Raw genomic sequence first — 19,273 nt, 5'->3', positions numbered from 1 at the left:
CGCTGGGAGATCTGCTTTCTGCCCTAAATATAGCAGCATAAGAAATGAAACGCGAGTGCCAGATTTCAGTGGGATTTCCCAGGGTGAAATGCAGTGCACACATGGCTCATTAGAGACCTTTAAAACAGAAACAAGAGCTACAGATTACACCAGTGTATTCCCTTCCCAGTGCTGCTGCTGAAAACATTTTGGATGGATGGTGGTCATTTCCCCACCATGGATCTCATCATCTCTCCACGCCGGCTCTCAGTGAGCATTTCAGCCAACATGAGCATCAGGGAGAACTGTGACTGAGCAGAGAGTTCAGCCACTGAACTTCACATTTCTTACTGGATGGATTCATTTCAAGAACAGGACAACATGCAGTGAGGAAAAGGAAAGAGAAATGAGCACAACTGATTAGTTTACTCTCATTTACAGGGGTGTAATTGTCCACCATTTGCAAGTTCCTATGCCATGTTTCCAAAACTGGAAGCCTGTTTCTGCGAGACTTCAGAGCATGGATTTGTACTATTTTTTCCAGCTATTTCTGTCTGCAGAGCTCTCTTGGGTTCTGTATATGTTCTGTACTGCATAAATCCTCACAGTATCTATGTATTTGTTTTAAACTGACAAACTTCGTAGGTGAGTGAAACCCATTTAACATGTCACCCTGCAGATTATTGCCAACCCAAAGCAACAGTCTCTTCTATTGCCTATGAGGGAGGAAAAGGAATTCTAAAAAACCTCCAAACCAGGACAGACTCTTCTTTGGAATTGCCCAGACACTGTCCATATTTCAAAGTTTAATCCCTGTCTTTTGCAGTTGCCTTCTGGAGCTCTTAGCTGCCAGTCTGTTCTTCCCTCACTTGTAACTGTGCAACCCCAACTTGATGCCACCCATTTACAACCCTGCAAGGGGAGAACTGAGTCATGCAACAACTGACTGGCCACTCCATGTCTGTTTAGCATAATTTACAAGCAAAACTGGAATTAACTGCGTTCCCACCCCGGGTTCTGACCCCACCTACAGCACAGATTTCTGCCCTCAAGTTGAATGTTGTTCCCTTGTGCAGATTGCTCCTGTAGGGAAATCTGTTAATGCCATTTTGGTGAGTGCAAATTTGTTATGAGCTGCCCTGGCTGGCAGCTGGGAGGATGGAAAGTGACCACAATGGTGGTGGGAAGAGAGCTGAGGATGCCCCAGCTCCTGATATGGCAAGAACAACAGGGTCTTTACTGGCCTCAGCCTTCCTGTACAGAGAATTGCTATTTCAACCCTGAATATGTAAAAGTTCTTCATTTCTCAGCTCAGTATAAAAAGGACTGACAAGGCAAACTGTTCTGCACAAAAGCTTCCTATTAGAAAAAAGGTGTAATGGCAGTAAATGTAGCTCCACTGGGAAGAAGAAAAGAATTACACACATCAGCTTTCTAACATCCAGTCTGCTTCTTAGGCAAAGCACAAGGCTGAATCCTTTATCATACCAACAAAGACAAATATCTCTGGTCAATAGGAAACTTCAAATAAAGATGAAATTTGCCTTTCAATCTATACCTGCTGGTGAAGTGAATTGTTCTCCCTTCTAGACAAAGCAGTTTTCTGTAAATCCACCTGGTATTTCCACAACTCAGCCATCAGCTGCTCAGGCTGAATTTCCTTCCTTTCACAAGGCTCAAGGCATTGCTGCAAGCCTTCCATCAGTCTCTGATGATGACATCTCCCTGTAAATAAGTGCTTGATTCAGAAGTGGTTTGTGTAACTAGCACAAATATTTAACTAGCAGGAACTCCCTTCCTACTATACTAGAGAAAATAAAGACTATAAAAGGCATTTGATTTCCCCATTTCCTAGAACAAAATTCTCTAAGGTCTTGTTTTGAAAGATTAATATTTGTTGTCAGAAACAATACCACCCTATTAAATAACCTGAATCAAAATCAGCACCTACACACGTCTATATGACTTGCACCTACACGAAATACAAGTACTCCAGGACTCTGCAGAAAGAATTAAAACATTTTTTTCCTGATCATTGAAATGAAGAGGTGTACTTTTCTAAGCATGTTTGCTTGCTAAGAAACTAAGAGAGGCAGGTCACTAATGTTTTCATGTGTTTACCTGCAACTGCAACTTCAAAAAAAAAAGACAAACAACGATGCCCCCATTTCTGACAATTCACCCACAGCCATCTCAGAGATCACTCTGAAAGATTTCAGTCCATCTAGAGATTTTCTGTGTTTCTGTGTAAATTAAAGAGAACCTTAGGGAAAATAAAGAGCAGAAATCAGATGCACATTGCTGCTGACTTGTGTGATACCAGGCATTAATGAACAAGGTGAGAACACAGGAAAGCAGAACACTCTCATGTTTCTCAACTTTGGTATCTTCAGTGGACAGAATAAACAGCAAAAGATGGCCATGTCTGCTGCTGCAACATACAAACTTTTATTTATGTCAGGCCTGTTTTCAGACCCATAACACAAGGAGGGATTCAACAGCACCAAAGGGTGCAAGCAGAGATGTCATTGTCAGGAGCTGCACAGAAATGCTGATAGCTGTAATTAGGCAGAATTTGTGTCATGGAAGTGCTGCTTGAGTGGAGGTGGTGCCTTTGTCATGAGGTGACATGCTCCTCTCCCCAGCCCTGTGCCAGGGCTGGGCGGTTTATAAAATGACACCCCTGCTCTAGGGACACACTCCATGTGCCAGGATGACCAGGGAATGGAGATGGCATGAGAAGGATACACTTTTTGCAGCATCAAAAACTAAGGCTCACGCAGGTGGAGATGCAGGAAAATGTCCAAGATGTTCCCAACCCCAAAAGCTCTCCTGCTGATCAGCTCTGCACACCTCCAGCTGAGAAAACTCCTCTCCTGTGTTTCGCAGGACACACTGAGCCAAAAAGGTTTAGCCAATAATAAGCAAAATACTATTGGAAGTAAAAAAAGTATAGAAAACCAGAAACCACCAGGAGCACTTAGGCAAAAGATGTGCACCTGCACCCCTGCATCTGTGCCTGTCAGCACAGCAGCTCAGGAATATGGGCTGTGCCTTGGATTTCTCATCAGCACACCACAAACCAGCCTTTGCAGTAATGAAGCTTTAATTTTAGCTGGTTAGCCCACACTGAAGAATCATTTGTGAGGACCCTCAGTCACCTTAATTGCAAAAGGATAAAATAATTTTCAGGGACCCTATGTGTGGGAGTGAACTTTTCAGGTTTGAGGGTTTTTTTTTTCCTTTTCTTGTGGTGGGATGGAAACTCAAAGCACTTCAATTAGAAGCAATTACTGGAGATGTAGAGGCTTCTCTGAGGTTAAGCTGCCCTTCATTTTCCCAAGAGAAGCCTTTAATTAAATGCAAATAATCACAAATTTCATATAGAAAATTGCCATAATTTCTCTTTTAGTTACTGGATCTCATTTAGAAAGGAAAGAGGTGGGCAGTAGCAGTGAGTGGACGCAAAGTAATGAGAACTCAAGAGGTTAAGGCTGAATTACTTGCATGAATCTATTCCTCTTCTCTAAGTCTGGCTGCAACAACATCATTTCAGTGCTAACAGGCTGTCCTTCATGCAAGTGCACTGGAGTGCAGTCCCTCAGAAACAGGCCAAAATACAAATAATTACCTCAGTCCATCTTGCTGTTGGCCATGGCAGAGGAGGCAGGACAGGCTCAGGGGAAGATGCAATTGAGGTGGAAATGGCCAGAACTAAAACTCAAGGTATGATGAATTCGAGAGATATATTCAAGCTCATCTCCACTGCAGAGCTCTGGAAGAACAGGCACAGGAAGTGGCCTGTGCCATTAAAATACCAAAATGGTATTTTAAATGCATCCATCAATGAGGCATGGGAGTGCAGAAGAGCTAATACAGGGATAATATTCCCCCCCCTGCAGGAGGGGAGAGACAGACTCTGCACAGCACAGGGCTGCAGCTCTGGCCTCAAGCGCCCCAGTCATCACAGCAGAAGACACTTGCAGAAGGTAAATAAAGTAAATGTACAACTGTGGGAAGAATAGGGCACTTCTCTTTTACCTATTTTAGCCAAACACGAGCTCATCCCACTGAGCAGGCAGGACCCAGCTCCACACAAAGCACAGGAAGATTTCTGCTCCTCAGTATTTCAGACTTTCCTCAGCAGTTCTAAGAGAAAGCCACCTCCCTTCCCATTCCATGGTTATGCTCCAACAGCAGGGGCTCAGAATGCCAAGAAAGATTTTCTGAAAAGCTGATGGCTTTGCAGTTCCAGGACAAGATCATGGAGGCATGGAGGCTACTCCAAGCAGCACCTCAGCCTGAAGGCAACCATGCAGAACAGGTGCTTCAGAGGAATTGTATTTTTGTTCCAGCAGTGGCTGCTAGGTTTTGAAAGCCTGGAAGGCCATTGCTCTCTGCTGTGCAGAGAGTTCAGGAGGGAAGCCTACAAAGAAAGAAAAGAGCTCAAGGAACAAGAGAAGCAGCAGCAGAAAACTGACTCTATGGCTCAGCATGGCACGCCACTTCTGTGTGGATTCCCAAATTAAATCATTTCTCCTCCTGCACTGTGAGAATATGAGGAAGGATCAGGTTGTAAGCTATTCAGAGAACTAACTGATAATCGACATTTTAGCAGTGAGCTTGTTTTTGTTCTTTTGCACATCTATAATAATACCTTTTACATGTTCTCTAAGAGACAAATCTCTCTCCGCTTCAGAACTGCTAGTCTGAAGATCTTTTGTTGGCACTGAGATGAATGCTAATATGAAATATCTTATTTCTTCAGATGAAAGAAGCTGAGAACAATCTCCTCTGGAGGGAGGTGGCAGGAGGGAGGATCTGGGATCAAAAGTTTATGACTCACTCCCTGCACAGCCCACCCATGCCCTCCTTGCTGTTCCACCTCACAGTGAGCAGCTCCTTCTGAGCTGTTAACCCTTCCCATCGTGCTCCCCCCATCACAGCAGGGTCCTGGGGCACCAGCAGACAGGGCCCTCTGCTCACAGGCAGAAATGCCTGGAAATGAAGGGTTATTCCAAAAACCAAATGATCGACCTCCCATTGCACACCGCCCAAATCCCTGCCACTCTCCTCCCTTCCCCAGCTATTTGTATCCCTCTGTTCTTGGAGACATCAGACAAAGCCATCATGTATTTTTAATGCCATCAGATATTTTCCTGCTGTGGATATACACAAGACCAGTTATTGAGTCTCAGCATGGCCCACACAGCAAGTCTGGCAGATGATGGCTTGCCTGCACACGTGCACTGAACTGCAGGTGTGAGGAGATGGGTATTGCTGACTTCCCTCCAAATCAGAAGTACTAATAACCAAGGGATGTGCCCCGAGTATCTTAGTGTCCAGTAGGAAAGCAGCACCAATAAAGCATTTCTCTGCTGTGGGGACATTTACAACATCTTTCCCTCCTGGCGAGTAGTAAGTACAGAATTTATGCAGCAGCTTCTCTCACAGTAGAGATACCAATAAATAGAACTTCTTTGTTCTGCCTCTGAAAAATGCAGTAACTAAATATGTCTGAGATATTTGTTTCTCCTGGATGCATAGTTCTGTTCAGATGACTTGAGCATGAACAGTGGCTCAGAAACATCTGAGAACCGAGAGCTGGAATCCTGTCCATCAAGATGGAAGCACAGTCCCATAAACCTCAGTTACTTGTGAAATCCAACACAAAATATTTGAGGCAAAAGGGCAATCTGCCATCCTAATACTCTGTATTCCACAGACTGCCTTGAGCAATTGTCAAAGAAAAAACACACAGAGTTACCTAAGTGATTGCAGTGCAGCACATGCAGCTTAGGTTAGTGGCACGAGAAGAAGACTTATTATTTCACTATTCCTTTTGCTCCCACAGCACAATCTGTCAGCATATCCAATGCCATGGCAGGCCTCTAAAAACTCAGTGGTTCAGCAGAGAGTAGAGACAGAGAAGTAAAAATATGGGGACCTTTCATCACTTTTCAGTAACAAGGATGAAGAAAGCCTTATGGGCTTGTACTGCCTGAGAAAATGTGGTTATTAGGATAATAAAAATGAAATATTATGAAAGACCAATGTTTCAAAGGTGTAACACTAGACGAAACTGATGCACTTTAACTCAATAAGTCACCAGTACCAAATACTGGATGCCCTGGAGGATGCAGCAATGAAGGGGTCAAACTTTCAATAGCTTCACACAATATCCTATTGAAACTGACTATATTACTCTAAACTCCAAGTGAGTGAAGGCAAAAAGCACTATATGTATCTTTAAAAAAGATAAGTAACCCCAGTTGCTTTTCATGAAGAAACAGAAACCCTCCAGGAATGAAATTCAGGTGTCTAAAAAAGAGTAAAAGAAAAGCATAGCACATTTTATCCTCAACCTAGAGGAAAGAAATTAGAAGTTGCTGTAAAGAAAACTGTAAATAAAAAGCATTTCAGTGAAGAGCTTGATCCACTGATATCAGTGCCAAGATTCCTGCTAAATCCAGCCAGGAAGGTTTTCACCCATAGGAACTTCTTCACTTAATAGTACAATCACTCACAGCACTGCTGGTGTTGTCAGGCCACTGCAAGATTAACATCTTTATATCAGAAGATGCAGTCCATGTGAATGGGGAAAGGAGGGAAACGCACAAAGCTCTTGGGTCGTGCATGCAGTCTCAGAACAATTACTTGTTCTACAGAAAGAGCAACATGAATTAGGATGGGAAAGTGCACAATTCTGTAATGCGAGTGTGTGCAAGGGGGAGAGGGAAGAAAAAGAATTTCACTCTTTCCTCAATAAGGATATAGTAATATTAATTCTAACTCCAGCCAATTTTAGCTGACTGATTACAGCTGCACCAGCAGAAGCTGAAAAGCTGATCAGAGTTCCTTCCCATGTTGGCTTTACCACTGCACCTAAGAGACCCCAGAGAAATCATGAAAAGGGAACATAAACAGAACAGTCATTTTCTTCTGAGCCAATCTCTGATTAAAAAAAAAATAGAACAAAGTCTATTCCTCTAAATCATTAATAGAAGAATCCTGCCAGCTAGGGCAATGAGCTTTCCTAACTCTAATCCATCTTTACTGCTGTGTTATTACCCCACTGTTTTCCTGTAATTGAAATGTGGCAGGTAGTTTACACACAAGAGGGAGTAATTGTATTGGAAATAACTGTTCATAACCAAATTTCAAAAGCTCAGTTTTCCTAGCAACTTTTAATAAAGAAAGCAAGATAATAATGGTATTTAGCATTTGTGCCATCCACAGAAGCATTTTATCTCTCTAAATTGCCAACATTTCATTCAACATTGCTAAACCAGACCCCTTCAGCTATGAATGCAGCCTGAGGCAAAAAAAGGGGGGAAAACTGAACAACTGAAGTAATTTGTTCCTGCTCAATTAAAATAATAAAATATGGCTGAACTTCATGCTGAAGGGTGCAAACCTCATGTGGTTATGGAAGGACAACCCAGAGGTGGCAGGGCTGTGGTCAGGGACCCCCAGGCTGAGCCTGACTGGGCCAGGAGGGGAAGACCCCCCCCCTCTCTGTGCCCCACAGAAGGTGGAAGGAAGAGGTCACTGCCTTCCCATTCCACACTGCATCCCCGTGGAGCTGCACACACAGATGGCACAAGCAGCCTGCACAGGCCTGGAAGCAGCACATGCCGTCACAGAACTATTTAGGCCAGGAAAGACCTCCAGGATCATTGAGTCCAACCACTAACCCAGTACTGCCAAGTCCACCCTAAGCCCTGTCCCTAACTAGCACAGCTGCACATCTGTAAACATCTCCAGGGATGGTGTTCTCCCAGTCTGGAGGAACACGCTCAGTTTGGCTCATGGAGGCACTCCTGAATACCAAGTTGCAGAATATTTTATTCACAAAACTAATCTGAAGCCTTTCCTTTGGATGATTCTTAGAAGACAGCTCTCCAGGAATTTCATGCCTTGCAGACTGATTGGGGGAAAATATTATTATTTTCTATTTATTACAGTTTAAAGTCTAGTAGAGCCTGCCAGTATAGAAGACTACATATGCAAACAGCTCCTGCCCCCAAAAAATACAATCCATAACAAGCAACAGGAGCTGTGGCAGAAACACAGGGAGAGCAAAGGAAAAGCAAAGGGTCCTATGTGATTTGATGGGCAGAAAAGTAGGTGGGTGTTTGATATTTAAATGCAGCCACAACAGGACACAGTCCTCATGTCTCCGGTTTGAAGCTCTGCCTGCTGCCTAACAGGCTATAAAGGGGTACTAATGGATAGTGCTTCAGACTCCTAACACCATTTAAAATACCAGGCACTGTGTGCTACCCTTGTGGAAAGAGGTCAGTGCACTGTCATTGCCCGTTATCAGAGCTTTTTAGCTTTGGACTGCTTAAAATAAGGATATTGGTTTAGTGTGTTTATGTAAGCACATCTTTTCTTCTAATACACAGAAACTAATACAACAGGAAGCTTTTTAAAAAATGCTTTAAGCTCACTAGTAATAGGTGAAATAGAGATCCCCAGCACATCATTGGTGTGCAGCACAAAATATCCAGGTGCTAATATGCACAGTCACGGGCAAAGCTGCTGCTAAAGAGCTGCATCACTGGCTGCTAATGCAGGTGGACCAGAAAGAGGAAGGTTGTTAAGAGCTCTCATTCCAGCTTTATAATTAAGTTGGGACCTACAAACCGATGCAGGGGCTGTGCCCACCTCAGCCGAGCTCTGTGCAGCTCAAAGTTGAGCTTGCCACAGCTGGAGGTTTAGACCAGCACAGCTGGAGGTTTGGACTGCCACAGCTGGACATTATGATCACCACGGCTGGAGGCTGAGCCCACCACAGCTGCAGGTGAGCCCTCTGCCACATTGGTGTGACTGCAGGATGCAGCCGTGGCTGCGTGGGACCTGCAGACGGAGTGGCTCAGCCACACACACAGCCCACAGGCATTAACATCACTTCCCCAAGCCCAGTATGTGCAAACCACAGACTTAATACCAGTCTTGTTCAAGATCTGAATGAAGCAGGGCACTCTCTATCTAAGTACCATCAAGAAGTTGAGTGCTGGATGTGCTGAGTGGTGGTTTCTACCTCAATTAGGTTAGGCCACCTTCAGGGTACATTTGGGTTTCAACCAAACTGGTGGCTTTGCTACAGATTCATTCTGTGGTTTGCCTTAAAAATCCAAGCAAGGTTTAGAGGCAGCAGCCTGCCCAGAGCTTCCTGCAGCCCCAGGGCAGCTCAGCCCTGATGTAAATGAACACAGCAAATGGACCTGGCTATGGGAACCAGCTGTGGGACAGGCAGGTGACATTTGAGGTCCCCTCTAGGCCTGTTTTTTATACAGCCTGTGCTGGATGAAGGCATTTAAAACAAATCACGTATCAAACAGTACATGAGAAATGAATGATTGTGCCAGAGGACAGAGCAGACAGGGACCAGCTGTCCCCACACAGATGTGACACTGACAGCCCTGTGCAAGAGGCAATAGCCACACATACATTTGTTTAAGCCTTAAACATTAAAATAAAACCAAAACCTAGAATAAATTAGTGATGTTTGCTTGTTAAAAGCCACTGATTGGAAGTTTATGGCTTGATTTCACAGGGGTTGTCTCCAGGAGCACAAGCAGGAGGGCAGGCAGAGGGCAGAGAAAAGGATGTCAGGGCTGGACAAGGAAGTGGAGTGGGTGGATAGTGCTACGGCAAGCATGAGGAGGTGGTTTTTTTATCCTGAGACTGTCTTGCTTCATCTCCTTCCCCCTTCTCCACTCTCCACTCCCCACTATCAGCATTTAAAACACCCCTGAGTTTTCCTGAGCAGGTTTGCTGTGCTCATTAAAATACTGTGAGCACTTATTGGCTATAATGAGCATCATTAAATTCTGGTAAGCGCCAGGACTGTTCTGTGGAGTTGAACGGACTCAGGTTCTGGAAGGAGAGCTCAGGGCCGGGAAGATGCTAGAAATACTACATTTTCCAGAAGAACAGAAACACAGACCTTTCTCTCCTTTCTGTTCTGCAAGCACTGGGGTAACTCAGACCTGTTAAGCAGCAGCTATTGCTTACTGACTACTCAGATCACTCCTCTGCCTCAGATGGACTCTCAGCTCCTCTTATCAGAACAGGAACAAATTAAAGATTTTTCCATGTTTGCATCTGCTCATTTGGTAATTTTCCTACATTTGTTATTTAGAGAGAAAAGTCTGCCTCTAAAAACTCACTTAGCCAAGTGGTTTTCTCAGCCTCAGGGAATGGTGCAGGAGGGATTGCAGAGCAGGATCCAAAGCAGCTGGCGAGGCTGCAGGAGCAGCAGGAGATCAGGAGATGAATGGGGGCATACTGGGGCAAGACTCACATTTTACATGCCCAGTTCTTGTATTTATTTCCAACTGGCTGTGCCAGAAACACTCACCCTAACTAGTGTGGCCAGGCCTACAACCATAAAGCTGCTCCCACTGCAGGACTCAGTAGCACCACCTGTGTTTTTATCACCAAATGCTGTTCATCATCCACTAGCATTAGTAGATATGAATTAACTAAGCCATACACAAATATACTTTACCCTGGAATAATCCCCAGTAATCCGAGGGCAAGTAAGGAAACAGAATCAGACAAGAAATTGAAGATCAGTGCATGCCTCCAAAAGCCAGTCTGTATCCTAGTGGGGGGGGACAGAGCTGCTGAAGTGGGAGGTTTCTGCACACATCCCTAGGAGATGGCACTTCAGCACCTGCCCTGCAAAGTGCATCATGAGAGGGCAGTGATGGAGAAGGAGCAGAGATGTTCACCTGACTTCCCAAGCAATCTGTAGAGAGCTGACTGACCACCACCAATTAGCAAAAATGCATAGGACTGAAGTTATGTTATTAGAAAGAAATAGAGTTGTATTCCTGAAAAGTGATAATTTGAAATCCTTTTATTTTGTTCTCGGGTTGATACCCACAGCACTGCTTGTATGTTGAATGATCAACTCCTCCACCACCTCAGAAACACCTAGTTCTCAACTCCATTAATCTAAAGACCACAGTTCAGCATGAAATGGGTATCAAAACAGCATCCATTTCGTAAGATTAAACAACTGGTCTGGTTAAGCATTAATTGCTCCACTTTGGCCACTCTTTGCCTGCTCACAGGAGCTTTTTCTGGATTACTGCTTTATAATTGCTCACTCCCTATGCACACAGGCACTGCAATCTTCTGCACACCTTGACAGCAACCTGGTTAGAGAAAATGAATACTGCACGTTCCCCTGACACAGCATTTTATCTGCTGGGTACAGGAAGCCAGAGGATGTTTATTCAACTTCTTATGGCCCATTAATGACATAATGCAGGCCACGGCTGTTTGGGACTGCACAAGACCAAAGCAGAGAAAGAAATGCCAAAAAGACTTCAAACATGCTGTTCATATCAGAGCCTGGCTGGGAAGATCCTTGAAAGTTGTCTAGGAAAGTGTAGCTTTACAAATCCAGGATTAAAACCTCAGATTTGGCTTTTCCTGAAGACTCAAGCAATCTTAAAATGAATAATCTCATCTGAACAAGGTGGCAATGACTACTTTGAAGAAGAGGTGACTGATAACTTCATTTTCACTCTGCCTAGTCAAATTATCTAGTGAAGAACAAGGATCTGCCATATATAAAGGCTCACAAGCCCTGGAAATGGAAAGCTAACCCTGGCCAGGGAGTCTGTGCAGCAAGGGGAACTGCTCCAGCACTGATGTGCACCAAGCACAGCAACCCAAGGATAAGGACATGCTCCACCTAAGTACCACAGCCACAGAGATACCCGGTAAAATTTTATTTTATTTCATGAAGCTTCCAGAACTACATCACCATGAATTTTCCCAAAGAAAAAAACCAAGACAAGAATCTTGACAAGCAGAAAAAGTCTAAGAGAAAAGCTCAAACCCATTCCACATCCAAGTTCAAAATAACCAATTTCACTAATTTTAAAACGCTTTATAATTGAAAATTTGGGATGGGTGGTGTATCTTGTTTACATAAATACATGTATATATACATATACAGCAGATAAGAGGAACGTGATTTGCATTGCTGAGCCAATTCCTCAGCTTGGCAATATCCAGCAGAAAGAGAGGATCATTGTGTACATGTGCTCCTCTCTATAAAAGGACTGTCCATGGCAATGAAACACCCCATTATTGAAGCTGTATCTGAAGTCATGCTCAGAAGAAAGACCATCACCCTCCCTCATCTTCCCCAGACCTTCCAGGGTAACCCCTACTTACAATTGTGAAGTTCATAACCTTCAGAATCCAGATGGTCATAGCAAGGTTCACCAGGATTAAAATCATTAGGAGCAGCACAAAGAAATAGAGGCACCTCTTCCTCCAGCCATAAATCCCCACTTTGTATACCTGGGGTCCTTCCGAGGTCTGCATGGTGCTCCGGTGCGGGTACTGTTCCTGAGGCATCTGAAATGATCACAAAGAGACAACCACGTGTATTCGGGGCCAGGAGAAAGCCAGGGATGAAAACTGCTCCTGTCTGTGCCTCCTGGAGGGTTTGGGGTTTTTTGCAGAGTTTACCAGCTGGGCAGCAGCTCTTTGGATACCTTGGTTATTTTTCCTTCTGCCTGGTGTGCACAGTAACAGACCAAGAGAGAATGTGAAGTGTTAAATGTGTATGAATGCACTTATAAATACACGTAAGAGCTCTGTCTTAAGGTATCCTATGGAAATCACTCTGGAGCCACTCTGCTCACTGCCCCAGGTTTTGCAAGGCAGGCACTCCAGGGCCTCAAAGGATCCTGAGGGGAAAATGTTGCATGCGTTTGGTAAAAGCAGTTGAGTTCAGCAGTTTGTTTGGAAGATGCAATATGACTTCTTAGAGGTTTAGTTAAAAAAAAATAAAATATAATCTCAAGTAAAATCATTCCCTCCAAGCAAAGACAAAAAGGCAAAGGGGAAGTGTTTGCCTTTCTTCTTCCTACACATCAATCTTGCCTACAAAAGTAATGTGGAAGAAGGAAAGGGAAAAGGGAAAGAAAGGAAAAGGAAAAGGAAAAGGAAAAAGAAAAGGAAAAGGAAAAGGAAAAGGAAAAGGAAAAGGAAAAGGAAAAGGAAAAGGAAAAGGAAAAGGAAAAGGAAAAGGAAAAGGAAAAGGAAAAGGAAAAGGAAAAAGGAAAAAGGAAAAAGGAAAAGGAAAAAGGAAAAGGAAAAGGGAAAAGGAATTAATTCACATTCTCACCCTCCATTTTCAGGTTGAGGAAAGCCACTTTCTGAGGTTTTCCCAGGCCTCATTTCTTACATTTTCAGCTTATTTTGATGCACAGACTGAGGAGATCATCACTAGTAACACAAAGTTTGCTGAATGTTTTGCATTTTAGACTCTAGACAGATAAGAAGCCACCAAACACATTCTTGCACTACGGATTCAACACCACAAGTGTCTTCCTCAGGGTTGCTGGCACTGATGTTTGTATGCAGTGAATTACAAAATTTACATCCCAGGAGGGAGCAGTCTGAACTCCCCTGTGGGAGTGTGATGTGCATGTCTGGAATGAGGCAGTTTTAGGAATGAGATGCTGCTCAGGGACGGGAGCTGGGACACCAACAAACAGATGGACTTGGAGCAAAGCAGATCTTTTTACACTGCCACAACCAAGCCAACCCATACAAACTTGAACAACAATAAATTACAGAGTTTCCACTACCTGGGGGAAATTATAACTGCACCTGTACAGTCAAGGATTTTACTGCCTAATATTTTAACAGGTTATCCTGGAGAGCACATTTAAAATGCAGCCTCTCCCTTGGAGAAAAAAAAAATAATAAATTACATTGCTAACCCTCTCAAATCATAGAAAAGTTTTGACCAAGGAGAAACAATATGAAATACCCAGCTAAAATACCCCTTTATTGCAAAACTTGTTTATTCACGATATCTTTTTACTGCTGTCACTGCTTTTTTTCTTTACTTGCAGTTTTTAGGATGAAGAAAATAGCATATCCAGCTGGGGCAAAACTATACAAACATCAAAAGAATTTATAGCAACAGAACACAACCACAAAGAGCAACTTGCATCCATACAGTAGCCTGGTTTTGAGAATTTCTCTAGTTCTGATAAAATATTTAACTCACAGCTGCCCTAACAGAGACAGAGCAACTAAAGTGCTACAACATGTGTGATGAGCAAGACTTAACAATACAGTATAAATTCCTAACAAGAAAATAACATTGCAATTGTAGATATCATGTTCTTTCGATACAAACTCTCACACAGCCACATTTAAGCAATATTTGGTTTCTAGTTAGTGTTTCCCCCCAAAATGTAAATACTACCAAAAAATTGCTCAAGTCTGTAGTTCTTCAGGGAGAGAAGACAGGATGATGGACAGAGAGTGCTGAGGTGTGTTAAACAAATGAGCAGAGTAAGAAAGTCTGCAAGGCTACTACCTATGGAACCAGCTATATCCACCATCAATAATCTGTACTGTGTGGGAGGGAGAAGTATGCTAGTCATAATTTAAAATTTGGCAACTTTTCCTGACTCAAACATTAATAAGAATTAAGACACCAGACAAAAAAGTACTGCTTTGAAAGAATATCCAGTGGCTGCACTTGCTGGTGACACCTCCCTCCTTTCAGTTACTAAACTAAGAGGAAAAGCTGCTGCTGCTTAATAGGATTTTTCATTTCTTCTTCAGGAAAATATTAGGAACCACCACTTAATTCTGTAACAGTGGAGAAAAGATACTATTGAAACAAATACAGAAACTGGAAAAGAAGCATGCCTTCCAAAAGTCAAACTTTAAAGTGAGAGGGCTCAAAGAAATGTGCACAGCACTGGATTGCCACCACTGAATGAACAATCCCACCTACAACAGAAAAAAATGCAGCAGCCAAATCTTTGCAATTTAACTACAAACAGCATGACTATGACTATAAAAATATAGCCTGGAATGTGGGGATTTCACTAAGGGGCTCTTGGTTCTGCAAAAAAAAAGTAGTAAGTTTTTGCACAAAAGCTGTACACTGAGTCCTTATATACACCAACACTGCAAAGAGGAAGTGCTGGGGGCCTGAGACAAAATCCAGTCCACTTAGAAAAGCTATTCATCCTTTTGCTATAGCATACCTTAGAGATATGGCCCATGACAAGAAAGATTTATTAGTTTTTTTAAGACCACTGGAAGAGCCCTGTCACCCTGCCCGCTGATCCGCACAGGCTGCTCGCAGAGTGCTTCTGCAAAGAAGCTTCAGCACTTTCCTTCAGCAGAGCTGAAACCAGGCTCAGCTGAAAGGCACCAGAAAGCAGAGCTGGCTTTGAGCTTCCAAAATTCACACCAGACCTCACCAGTTAGGGCAAATCTTTGCTCCATGCCTTCCTCCCTCCTTCCACCAAGTGCTTCTTGGCAGCAAGTTCCTCACTCAGGGCGTGCAACCCACATTAACAGTTCCTGAGGCAGAAAAGTGTTTTACATGCACAGGGATGAATTAACACCTTTCCCACATAAACACTGGCACTGTGACATTCCTGGCCATGCTGCCTTTGTAGGCTCGGTGAGGGCCATGAGTAGGGTGAGGTATTACACAAGGAATCAATAATGTTTCTCTGCTGTGGGGGTTTCTTTGATCAACACTTGAAGGATATATTGTCCTATAAGAACAATTTCAAGCTGCAAGAGGATGCAGTCTGGAAAATCAGCTTCTGTCTTATGGGCCCTCCTGAAGTTTGCTGCTGGAAATGTTCTGAAGCTCATGGAATCAGCTCATTGCAGCAGGAACGGCCCTGAGCCTTGCAGAGCCAACACAGCATCTCCCCTCCCAGCCTGCCTGCCTATAACTGAGGTGTAACAGCCTCATCAGAAAAACCAGCAGCATCTGACCCCAGGCTGACCTGAAGCGTGGTGATGGGAACACATTTGCAGAGATGAGAGGGGGGTTCAAATTCCCTCAGGTCTTGGACCTACATCTCCCACATCTGCTCTCTCTTTGTGTCCATATCACCAACATCCTCTTCTCTTTCTCTTTGTTTTCTGAATCAAAAACCTTTTCTTTTGGGCTGAAATGAGGAGAAAAAAAAAAAAGCCCCAAAAACCTTCAGAGGTGCTCTCTGCCATATCACTGGAAGGCATTGTACTTGTATTCACTAGCTGTAAATGCTCTGCAGATTCATCCTCTTTAATTTCTCTGTCTTTTAAGTGCACAGTATCCACCAGGTTCAAAAGAACCGGCATTGCTGGAGTGTGACTGAGAACAAAATCTGGCTTGAAGAAGAGTGTTTTGAGCCATCTATCAACAAGACATTTTCCGTCTCCGCTCCCCATAAAACTCTCTCAAGTTTGACACCCCCAGGTCCATTAATCCACCAGTAGCATGACCCAAATTTGATTTATGGCCATTCACATGGGTCAGACCACAACCTGGGTCTCCATAAAAAGGATCAGGCTCTGGAAAACGACTTCTCACTTGCAGCATGGCCAGCAAGGGCTGAGTATTGGGGAACAGCCCACAGGATGAAATACTTGCTAGGATAGTTAAATCTCATAGCACTTTTCTCCAGGACCATCTAAGCCATGAACTTGGCCTCTGTGGCTGTTATTGGTGTCTCCAAAGCTTAAATCTTTGTTCTCTGCTTGTCCCTCTATTTCTGTCAACAGTGCCTATCCCTAAATATGAGGAGCAGCTCTTCCCTGAGCTGGGAACACCATCACCACTCAATGCCCATTTCTCGGGTATCACTGCTGTGTGATACATGGCCAGAGTGACAAAAAGTAAAAGGAAACATCCTAAGGAATGTTCTTTTCTTTTATGAGTACTCTCTTTCAGCAGGGTACACCACATGTAGTGTTAGTCAAACATCTGGCCTGATTCTGGCAAACATAAGCACATCAACAAGCTTTTTTTGATCTGTACTCCATCAGGGCACACTCTGCCCACTCCACTGGAAAACACTTCTCTTTCCTCTTGCATCTTGTGGAAAATGGACTCAGCACAGGCAGCTGGGGAGACCTTGGGGATTCATATCCTGGTAAAGCATCTCATTCAGATCCCTCAATGCTCCAGGCTACTCCCCACCTCTAACATCTTGAAAGCTCTCATAATTACCCCAGCTGTTTGGGCTGGCAGCACTTTGACAACAAATGTAGTTGAGAATAAGTGCACTGCAAGAACCTCAATTTATAAACCAATAGCTTGGAGCAGATGGACTCAACCAAAAGATGAACAGTGGGACTGTCCTGTCCCTTCTCTGCATTCAAAGAGCACACAGTAAAACTCTAAACCTATTAGAATTTGCTAGAACAAACCAAAGTAACAGGCAGCTCCATCTCTGAATTGCATTTCCTAAGCCAAAAGTGATATTTTATTATGCTGCAAGAATCTGTGAGCAATGTGATGTCATTATTGCTTCTCTTCTCTGAGAAGGACAGAAAAATGTCTGCTTTTTTATTTATGACAGTCTCTTTTAAATTTTACACTTTTTACTTGATAGTCAGCTTGTCTCAATACTTTCTTTTCAGAATTAAGAAGAAAATGGAAAACTAGCAAGGAAGCAAGAGCCTCTGCAGTGAGTCCTTTTATGTATCAAGCTAGTCAACAGAGAATGTCTTTCACAAAATGCCCCACAATTTGTGGTAAAAAATTCACGCTGCATGCAAACACCAAACCAGCTTTGCTGCATTCACACGCTGCTTCCTTTGCACCACTCAGATGATGTGAAGCACTCACAGCCTCTGTCCATCAGTGCCAAGTTTAGAAAAGCTCTTTCCCACCAGAGTGTCTCAAAGCAGGACGCACAAATATGAGAACTACACCAAAATAGCCAGCAGCAGGTGTGACTGCAGGAGGCTGTGGAAACAGCAAGCGGGAGAAAATCAACTGAGCTCGAATCAGAAAGCAAGCCACAGGAGGTGACACTTTGCAGACTCCTGCCCCAACACACTCTCACCCCACAGCGCCAAGAAAAGAGATATGGCTTGTAGGAATGTGCAAAGCAGGATCATAATATGGATTTATACGGCTGGAACCCAACCAGCACGGCACAAATGGAGAACTGTGGGCTTGAGCATGTGCCAGGATCCAGAGTGCAGTCTCTGCAGTGTTCCTGCTCACACAAGTTAAAACTTGTGCTGCTGCATCTTCCATCTTCCCTCCACATGATGTGCCTTCTGTGCTAATCCATTTGCTCTTTCGCACAGACTCACTCTCTTTCTGGTTTGCTGCTGGGAAGGACCAGGAGAAGGGATACACATATTAGGGTGTGCTAATGGCTCTCCTAGCTATCTGCTTCCAAAATCAAGAGGCTCTCTCCACTCTGCCCACACATGCACACATTCTTCAGTCCTCCTGGATTCAAAGCTTGAATGCTTGACCCCGGTGGAGCTGCACAAAGGTCACTGAGGAGGCTCAGGAGGAGCTGCCAAAGGCAGGGAGGAAACACCAGCCCCCATGGCCCTGGTTGCTGCTGACTAAGATGGACATATTCCAGCCTCTTCATATCTCTGGCTCCTCACTGCTGGCAATCAGATTTGGGAGGTGGGATGCTGCAAGATCAGAGGCAGGAACTTGAATTTTATTTAGTTTTTTTTAACAATAAGCTTATAGCTAGCAGTGAAGAAGATAACAGGCTGACCGGTTGCCTAAACAAACAGCTGCTGAGACAAGCAATAGAGATCCAAGTCTGCAGGGTAAGATGGCAGCCTGTGAAGGCTCAAGAAGTTTCAGATCATGTAAGACCTTCATTTAACACAGCATTTTCACTGCAGGTGTATTTTATGCAAAGCAAATTTTGAGCTTGTCAAGCCTCTTTATTTCCCTCATATGCCTCCCCCTTTCACAGCTCATCCCTGTCCTTCCTCTCATTCCCTTTGCCCCTCATCAGGCTCCAAGAAGCCACAATACATCCATGTCTCATGCAGGATGCCCTTCCTGCACTCCAAACCCACAGAGTCTTCACTTGACTTCAACAACTTAACACTCTTCAGCAGCATTACTGGGAGAAAGCTCTGGTCCTGCCACATTCTGGATCTGCTGCCCTTTGGTGGGGAAGCTCCCCTTGTCCCTGAATTTTTGGGTTGCCAAGATGAGTGACTATTTGAGCCCTGCTGGATGCAGGCAAAGCAAACTGTGTGTCTGCTCCCGTGAACCAGTCAGAGATTCCTAACACTGTCCCACTGCATCGTTTGATACCCTTAATTCATTCCTTGTTGAAAGGAAATAAAAAAACAACACCACCGCCACCACAAAACACAGCTAAAAAAGCATTTTCAGCACATCAAATAACACTGCTCTGAAAACCCAAGGCAGAGGCAGTGGCAGAGGCAAGGAAGTTTGTGAGGTGATGCGAGGCAGACTCCTCCTGACACC

The 19,273-nt window shown here is 43.9% G+C and overlaps 1 protein-coding gene across 13 annotated transcripts in view; it reads right to left on the bottom strand.

Annotated features, from left to right (window-relative positions):
- The window catches only part of SGCD (sarcoglycan delta), a 393,778-nt gene that overhangs the window by 105,516 nt on the left and 268,989 nt on the right, over positions 1-19,273 (bottom strand). For 10 of the 13 annotated variants that reach the window (XM_068205996.1, XM_068205995.1, XM_068205999.1 and 7 more), the window contains one exon: positions 12,190-12,375. In XM_068205996.1, coding sequence (XP_068062097.1) covers positions 12,190-12,375 — 186 coding nt within the window. The remainder of the gene's footprint in view (positions 1-12,189; positions 12,376-19,273) is intronic. The other 3 variants (XM_068206004.1, XM_068206007.1, XM_068206005.1) reach the window with 1 other exon arrangement.

Source organism: Anomalospiza imberbis, chromosome 15 (assembly GCF_031753505.1).
Source record: "Anomalospiza imberbis isolate Cuckoo-Finch-1a 21T00152 chromosome 15, ASM3175350v1, whole genome shotgun sequence".
NCBI classification, from domain to species: domain Eukaryota; kingdom Metazoa; phylum Chordata; class Aves; order Passeriformes; family Viduidae; genus Anomalospiza; species Anomalospiza imberbis.
Note: the sequence above shows the minus strand (reverse complement) of the source record. Positions and strands in the feature narration are given on the sequence as shown.